Source organism: Solanum stenotomum, chromosome 5, assembly GCF_019186545.1.
Source record: "Solanum stenotomum isolate F172 chromosome 5, ASM1918654v1, whole genome shotgun sequence".
In the NCBI taxonomy this organism is placed as follows: domain Eukaryota; kingdom Viridiplantae; phylum Streptophyta; class Magnoliopsida; order Solanales; family Solanaceae; genus Solanum; species Solanum stenotomum.
This window is the reverse complement of record NC_064286.1, coordinates 50,081,566-50,090,324: the sequence shown is the minus strand read 5'-3', so window position 1 is coordinate 50,090,324 and position 8,759 is coordinate 50,081,566. Positions and strand designations below refer to the sequence as shown.

Here is an 8,759-nt window from a genome sequence, read left to right as displayed (position 1 = left end):
TCCGACATGGGTGCGACATCAAAAGTGAAGTGTTCGCGCAACTTATCCTGTTATGACTAATTGAGAGAGATTTCATTTTTTTGTTAATAGGAAAAGAACAACAGAAGGTAATTTGGGGTGCAGTTGCCTAGTGTTTTTGCATAGGAAGGGTATGTACAAATTTGATAAAGTTTGAATAGACTTGAGTCAAACATTATCAAAATTTAATCTAATCGAGTTGAATTGGGTCGAGTTTTGATAGAAATCGAGTTGGATTGGGTTAAGTTTTGACTGAAAACGAGTTGAGCCATATAAATTTTTGAAATGAATGGATCGAGTCTAGTCGAACCAAGTTGATAGACAACAAGAAAGTGTCATTGAACCCTTGTTAATATTAATGATACAATAATTATTCATGTGCAGGGTTGAATTGTGTTTACTTTACAAAATTTGAACCCTTTGAAAAATTTGGCTCCACCACGTTTATTTTAAGTGAGATTGTAAATGAAGAGTCAAATACCATAGTTCGTTATGTTGAATTTTATACCAAACAAATAAAATACTATCAAACATGACATAATACTTTGAAATATGAATAATTCACTCCCTAACGAGCAACCGAACATATCCACTCGAGTAGGTGGAGGTCAAGTAGTGACACATTTAACTAAACTATTTCTTGTATTAAAAACATCTAAAACTCAAAAAATAAAACAACAACAATATAACTAGTGAAATCCCACAAAATGAGGTCGGAAAAGGATAAAGCATACATAAACCCTAACCACTACCTCATGGCATGAGATGAAGAGACGATTTTCGAAATACCCTCAGAAAAGAAAAACATACAAGAAAAATGTTGCACATCGCAGCAACATCCAAATGTGTCAATAATATGAGAATGACTCCATAATATACTCTTGTGAAACTTGTGGCATATACTCTCCAATTATTCCATACTGTAAATAAGAATTTCCATTGCCGGAGTCCCGGCTCCTCAATTTCTCTCTATCTTTCAAATTCCACACTTCTCTGCTCTCTGAGCTAATCAAATTCAAATATATTTAACATCATTATCCAAATAACTCACCATGGCTGCCTCATCTCTGTTTATAAATCCTGTTATCTCCTCTTCTTCTTCTTTTGTTTCAGTACCTACAAGTTTTCATGATTTTTCTCACTTTTCTACTTCAAGAACAAACCCCATTAGCTTAATTTGCACAAAAGTTAATTTTTTGCAGTGTGAAAGGAGATTTAGGGAAAGACCCTTCAAGAAAAGACACTTAATTGCAGCTAGCAACATGAAAGTTAAAGAGTATAGGGAAGAAGAGGAAGAGGGTCCTCCTCCTTCGATTGAATCTGAAATGAGTACCAAGCCTAGACGTATTGCTATCTTTGTTGAGCCTTCTCCTTTTTCGTGAGTGATTTTAGTTAATTTTTTCCCCTTTATAGTCTTATAATTTGAGCCCAAACTGCAAAATTGTTGGCGTTAATTACTCAACTTTGGTTCTGGTTACTGCTATGCTCTTTCTGTTTGTTGAGTTGACTTCTAAGTGATCCATTAGGTCTAATTTCTTCTTCAACCTTATGAGCTTCTGTGACTTACTTCTCACTATTCATATGTACTGACAGATATTACTGATGTGATAAGTAGTAATTTGTTTCGCCTATAATGAAAATGGCAATGTGTTAATTAGGAGAATTTTTGCAGCATATCTTTTATAATCTGTTAATTTGCAGTAGTATTTCAGTGTATGTGAATTTTGTTCTTGTCAAGTTTTATTACTTCAGTGGTCTCATAGATTGAATCTCTCTGCTGTGTGATTTTGATCATTCGTGGTGAGATTTCTAAGGAACTTTTGCTGACTTTCCTAATATGTTGTTTGTTTGGTCTTCTTATCTTCCGTTATGTGCTAGAATTGTGTAGTAGATAATGATTCTTAGCATAAGAATTTTGATAATGAACCTCTTTTTTGGGAAAATGCATAAGTACCCCCTCAGCCTATACCCAAAATCCCTGAGACACACCTAACCTTTACTAAGGTCCTAATACCCCCCGAACTTATTTTTTAAGTAATTTTGTACCCCTTTTTGGCCTACGTGGCTGAGTCCTTGACTTCACCTATGTTAGGCGCATGGGTGCAGTTTTTAGACAACACTGACCAATAAAAATTGTCCAAGTGTTAAAATAAACTTGAAAAAAAATAAACATTAACTCAATTGTCTTCTTCTTTATCAATGTTCTTCATCTTTGAAAAAAAAAACCTCCATTACCATTCAAGTTAAATTGTTCCTTGCTTCGAAAAGTTTCAAAAACAAGACTCCTAGACTCGAAACTCTTAACTTAGTAACTACAGAAATTGATTTCTTTTTAAGAATCCATTTCACTGTATTTTTTTTGTTCCCAACCTCTTTCTTTTGACTATTTTTCAGTAATAAATCAGTGTCCTTTAAACGCTGAAGGAGGGAAGTATGTATAGGGAAAAATTGGAGCAGATTAGGGGGGAAAATCGAGTGAAAATTCAAAGAAAAATTTGAATTTCTTGTCTCTTTTCCAAGGCCAACAGTGAAAGGATGAGCAATTTCTAAAAAAGGGGAAAGGGGATGGGGACACGTCTGCTGCAAAAAAGGAGGACGACGCGTACAACGAACACTGTTGGCACCGTTGCTGATGTTGACGGGTCGGAGTCGTACTTTTTCCGAGTTTTCTGGATTATTTCGTGTGAAGAAGACGAGGGCAAGTACGGGGGTGGGGTCATTTGGTACTAGTAGCACCCGTTCCTAGGTTGGTGTGTTTCTTTTTCTAGTTTTTTGCATTGGAGAAGGACATAGGTCGGGTATCGGGTTTATTGTTGTTGTACGCTGGAAAGTAAATGGGTTTGGGTTTATTGGAGAAATATTGTATTGTTGGTGGGCTGTATGTTGTTGTATTCACTACAAAAAATATGATAGTATATAACTATGATAGTTGAAATAGTGGGGCCCAGCGCGTGTTGAACAAAGCTTTCAACCTATTTGGTTTATATTGCCACATAGGTCGAAAAGTGGTACAAAATTACTTAAAAAATAAGTTCGGGGGGTAATAGGACCTTAGTAAAGGTTAGGTGTGTCTCAGGGATTTTGGGTATAGGTTGAGGGGGTACTTATGTATTTTCCCCTCTTTTTTCCCCATAGTATGGAAATGTAGACTTGATCAGCTATCTATCCACATATGTTTTTGGAACAAATCTCTCATGTGTAAGACATGAGAATTGGAGCCAATAGATCTTGAATAGCCTGTAAGGAAGGACTTATGTTAAGGCTTAGCCTAGACCTAAGGGAAGGAACTATGATTTCTAACAAATGTAGCTATTGAAGGGCAGTCACATGTTTGTTAGTTATAGCAATGTGCATGGTCAATCACCATCTCAAAACTTGTTTTGCTGCACTGATACCACTTCAGCATTGAAAGCTAAATTTTTTCTTTTTTTTTTTTCTTTTCTTGAGCTGCATTTCAATCTATGTTATCTCTGCATTCTTTCTTTAATGGCTCCTCATAGTATTTTGGAAGGTCAATGAATATCAATCTGGAAAAATAAATATTGCTCTGTCCAATCAGATGCCTTTCAACTGCAGATACACTTCAGCAGAATACCCACTTCTATTACATTTTGCTGTCTTTATTACTCAGTGCCACTTAGAAGTGACATTGCCTTCACCCTTTAATTTTGGGAGTCGGATATGTTCTCAGCTGGGGACTCCGATGCCTTATATGGTGAATTATGGATCAGCTCTGATCAGTAATTTTAGAGAATAAAGATTGACATTTCCAGAAGAACAAAATTCATGCTCAATTGAGTTTACACTCTGACATAACCACCATTTTCCTTTGTGAAATGTGCAGGTATGTATCTGGCTATAAGAACCGGTTCCAGAATTTTATAAGATATCTCCGTGAAATGGGGGATGAGGTATACTCGTTGCTGACAAGAGTGTTGTTGATAAGATAGCATGTTGGTGCTCTTTTGGCCTTCTGAATTTACTGCTATACCATGTGTCTACCCACAAAATTGATATGTTTGAGCTGATTATTCATTTCAAATTCTCTCAGGATGCTATTTGCCAATCAGGAGTTCATAATCTTGACCTCTACTAGTTCTGTTCCCCTAAACTAATTTCAAGCAATCTTGATATATTTTGTCTGCACTTACCTAGAAACAGTTATTCTAACAGTCATTTAGTTCATAGGGACTAACTGTAATACTTCTTAGCATTGTTCAGCCAGACTGTTGAGTGAGTTCCTACAGGGGCTAAGAATTGAAGTTTACATCTGATGTTTGGCCACTTATACTCCTCTGTTAATTTTGGGGTACAGGTTATGGTTGTGACAACACATGAAGGGGTACCTCAAGAGTTTTATGGAGCAAAGTTGATTGGATCAAGAAGGTTGCAGATTCTACTTCCTTTCGTATATTCTTTTTCAAAGTTACTCAATGAATTCACTCAATTCTATCTGTTGCAATATCAGCAAAAAAATAAGTGACGTTTGAGGGTGCATGACTATGAAATATTCTCCATGTATGGTAATTGGCTAGTTAGTTAAAGAAACATTTTTCTTTCTTCATTTGCAGTTTCCCTTGCCCCTTGTACCAGAAGGTTCCCCTGTCACTAGCTCTCAGCCCAAGAATAATTTCAGAAGTAGCACGATTCAAGCCCGACATCATACATGCATCATCTCCTGGTATAATGGTGAGTTTTCAGTTTCTTTTTGCTCCTCTTTTAAGTGGTGCAGTGATGTTCGTCTTGTAGCTTCAAGGAGCTTAAGGTTGTTCTAATTTTTTCCCCAGCTTGCTGACGGAGATAATCTTTATCCTATTGTTAGGTATTTGGTGCTCTTATCATTGCAAAACTGTTATGTGTGCCGATAGTGATGTCTTATCACACGCATGTGCCTGTGTAAGTCACATTTTTGAATATCTTGTCTCCAGATCGGAACATGTGATAGGTTCTGTAAATTACATGATTCAAGAAGCCAAAACATTTTCTCTGTTGATCTTCCTGATGAATAGCATAGAGAATCAGTTTCTGAAGCTTCTTCTTACATTCTATATTAATTAAGGGCTCTACACTGATCCTGCCCCTTATTTTGCAGATACATACCTAGATATACCTTCAGTTGGTTGGTGCAACCTATGTGGATGATTATAAGTATTATCTTCTGCAGTATCTATTCTCTCTCAGGTCTCCAGCTCTGTATACTAATTAAGACATAACTGCTGCTTACCAGAGTTTCTACATAGAGCTGCTGATCTTACATTGGTGCCATCTGCTGCTATTGCGAAGGATCTGAAAGCTTATAGGGTGACAGCAGGTAAACGACCGACAGGTGTACTTGTTACTTACACTACGGCATGAACTTTACCAATTAGCAATTTAAGTTAAAAACAATATTTTCTTCTCTGTTCGGTCAAAACAGTGTTTGTTGGTCTTAGATGCGAACTCCTGCTGGCTTCTTTTTGCTGCTAAAGCTCTGCTCAGACCTGTTGACTGTTCCTCTCTCTTCCTATTTGTCAGCTAACAAAATACGTCTGTGGAATAAGGGTGTTGATTCTGAGAGCTTCCACCCCCGGTATCGGTCTCATGAAATGCGGCTAAGACTGAGGTGGGAGCTTCCTGCTGAAGATTCTTTTCACTATATAAGCAACCTTAATGTGTACTGATAATTATTTTTCCTTTCTCCTGTTACTTTTCATGATCAGTGACGGGGAACCTGATAAACCATTGATAATCCATGTTGGACGACTTGGAGTCGAGAAGAATTTGGATTTTCTCAAAAGGTATTGCCTCTCTTTGTTAATGAGAAAGGATAAGACTTGCATTTTTGGCTATGAAGTGAATGAAGGTGTAACTTGCACATGGCATTTCAAAATGACTTTGGAACAGGTTAATGGATAGACTTCCCGAAGTTCGCATAGCATTTATTGGAGATGGGCCATATAGGTGAGTTGCAGTAGCAATTTTACCTTTTGACTTTCAGAACTTTTCCAGGATCATTTACCTGTACTTCACTGTAAAAGATATTTGATATATAGTATCATGCACAATAAGCTGTCTTGTCTCCTTTTCTCTCCCTCTTCTGATAATCAAGTCTATGATAAAAAATTATTGGTGAGGATCTCGTGTGGAAAGAGTCATGACTAGACACTAGTTATATTTCACTATGCTACATGATAATCCCACTGAACTTTTATCGACTTTACTTTAGCAGGTAATTTTTTACTAAAGAAGATGAACTTGAAACAATAATACCATTTATATGTTGTGTAGGAGTTGCTGAATTATTGGTAGAATTTCGCTTAGCTAAGCATTACCATTTCATTTGTTACCTGTTAGATGGTACAGATTACTTAGTGAACAGTGAACTGCATTGCATTATCACTAGCTAGTTGAACATGGACGGTAGTTAATTATCTGTTAGCATGCCAATATGTGCCCTAATTATTGACTTCATTCCCATTTGCAGCAGATATGTGATGCATTGCCATCATTAGTCTTGGAGTTATTTATTATGTTGACTAGATATCTATGTGTATATATTCTTATAAACTAGCGTGTTATATATTCCCTCTTCGTAGACAAACTTGGAATTTTTGATTCTTCAGTTTATTCTATTATACCTGATGGCATAATGCACACTGTAACCTAGGAATTCGAGGTGTCTTAAAAGTCAAATTTTATTAGCTATCCTTTCTCTAGATTAAACTTTCTACTTTGGCAAGAACTACTGGGTTTGATCCACAACCACAAGATTGGGACATTGGTCATTTGGAGCTAATGGGCCGAGTGATACAACCATATAATATGAGTGAGAGAGACCATTTTTTTCTGCTATGAATGAATGACATCTCCTTTTGTTTTCAAGCTTGCTTTAACCGCCCTATCACTCTCCTCTATGAAAAGGTTCCTCCATAACCACTCACAATAAGATATCCATCCCCTTTCAAATGAAGAGTATAAGAGTTTTCTCTTCATCATTGAAATCTGCCATTCACACAAAAGGGAACGAGGAATTTTCAACGAAAAAGGTGCTCCCTGACTTGGACATAGAAATCATAGAATTAAAAATATTTGTTGGAAGTAAAACTATCTGAAACTCTTAGAAGTAAAAATGTTGGTTGGAAGTAAAATTGTCTTCAGATGACTAGCCCTCTTATCGAAGGGACATGATTGGGGTGTGAGAAGAATCTACTCTCAAATGCTATCGGTTGAGAATGTGCACATCAGAATGCATTGGTATATATAAAAAAATTCTGTTTTGATAGAACGCATCCTTATAAGGCTGCATACACACCACACTCCCTAGACCCCACTTGTTGGATTACACTGGGTATGTTGTTGTTAATAGCCTGTATGCTTAACATGAGACGTGTAATTTTTCATTCTTATAAAAGATTGAGCTACAAATTATTCATTTCATCACTTGTTATAGGGAGGAATTGGAGAAAATGTTCTCTGGCATGCCTGTAGTGTTCACAGGTATGTTACTAGGAGAGGAACTTTCTCAGGCATATGCCAGTGGAGATATATTCGTTATGCCTTCAGAGTCAGAGACACTTGGATTCGTTGTTTTGGAGGCCATGTCATCAGGACTTCCTGTTTTGGCTGCCCGTGCTGGAGGAATTCCAGATATCATTCCTGATGATCAGCAGGGAAAAACTGGATATTTGTATAATCCTGGGGATATTGACGACTGCTTGAGCAAACTGGAGCCACTTCTGTACAATGCTGAATTGAGAGAAACTATTGGTCGGGCTGCACGTACAGAAATGGAGAAGTTTGATTGGAGGGCTGCCACAAGAAAAATTCGTAATGAGCAGTACAATGCAGCCATTTGGTTCTGGAGGAAGAAGAGAGCACAGTTGTCAAGACCATTTCAATGGCTGTTCAAGCGTAGGCTCCAGGCACCCGAAGTCCTTTAGGTGATACATTTCTCAGATTTATTGTAAAAACATAGTTTTTGTGCTTAGGAAGGTACTTAATTATTGCTTACATCTAGATGAAGATTGGAAAATATTAGCCAGCAAATATAGTCTGCTGCTGGAGTTATAGTAGATTTGCAGTATTGACCAAAAATACCTTGCCTATTGTGCTGTTTAAGTATTCAATTCAATCAATGTACATGTGATTAATTCCACAAGTATGGGAATTTGTTGATTTATATACTAATGGAAGATCAATTGCACCAGTTTCATACAAAACTCAACTACAAGACGACATCTTTTGTAAAATTTTGCATATGTTCATGCATAGATCTACTGTTTTCCAATTTAATCTCGCGGATGCATATAATTCAGAAGAATATGTGAGTGATTTATACATATTATCGGTGTTCGATCAATTAATATGTTTCCCCAAAGGGTTAATCTTTGGCATGACAAGAATCTTTATCCAAGTTATTCACAGTATGGATATGGCATTGTACAGAGATGAGCTTTTTCCATGGATAGTAGAATGGACAAAGGTAAAAGATCAAAAGACAGAATTTGACAAGGAGTTTTGTTTGCTATAATCACGTGTAAAATAAATGGAGCCATTAGAAATGAAGAGATGATTTAACTCAGTTAACTATCTGAATTTTCACCTTATTGATAAAGGTTCGATTATCCACCTTGTAATTTCCTCTTCCCCTACGTCCTTAGCAATCTTCCATTACAACTCAAGGTCGAGAAACAACAAAGAAAAGAAAACACCAATCAAGAGGTGTGGTATGATTGACGTTAGTTTTAAGAAAGTCGAATTTC

General features: G+C 36.7%; 2 protein-coding genes across 2 annotated transcripts in view; one reads left to right on the top strand and one right to left on the bottom strand.

Annotated features, from left to right (window-relative positions):
* LOC125864400 (acyl-coenzyme A oxidase 4, peroxisomal-like) overlaps positions 1–8,759 on the bottom strand; it is a 174,404-nt gene that overhangs the window by 155,353 nt on the left and 10,292 nt on the right. The gene's annotated exons all lie outside the window — the stretch shown is intronic.
* On the top strand, positions 918–8,086 carry LOC125864395 (sulfoquinovosyl transferase SQD2-like). Its single transcript, XM_049544373.1, has 11 exons — positions 918–1,396; positions 3,863–3,929; positions 4,334–4,404; positions 4,590–4,707; positions 4,841–4,914; positions 5,111–5,166; positions 5,246–5,329; positions 5,533–5,620; positions 5,718–5,795; positions 5,902–5,958; positions 7,448–8,086. The coding sequence occupies exons 1-11, from the start codon at positions 1,071–1,073 to the stop codon at positions 7,935–7,937; spliced, it is 1,509 nt and encodes a 502-aa protein (XP_049400330.1). The 5' UTR covers positions 918–1,070; the 3' UTR covers positions 7,938–8,086.

Excerpts from the sequence above, each read along its gene's own strand:
- LOC125864395 (XM_049544373.1), top strand. The coding sequence starts at position 1,071 with ATGGCTGCCTCATCTCTGTTTATAAATCCTGTTATCTCCTCTTCTTCT. Across the intron at positions 3,930-4,333 it reads TCCGTGAAATGGGGGATGAG|GTTATGGTTGTGACAACACA; the intron begins GTATACTCGTTG and ends TTTGGGGTACAG. Across the intron at positions 5,796-5,901 it reads AATTTGGATTTTCTCAAAAG|GTTAATGGATAGACTTCCCG; the intron begins GTATTGCCTCTC and ends ACTTTGGAACAG.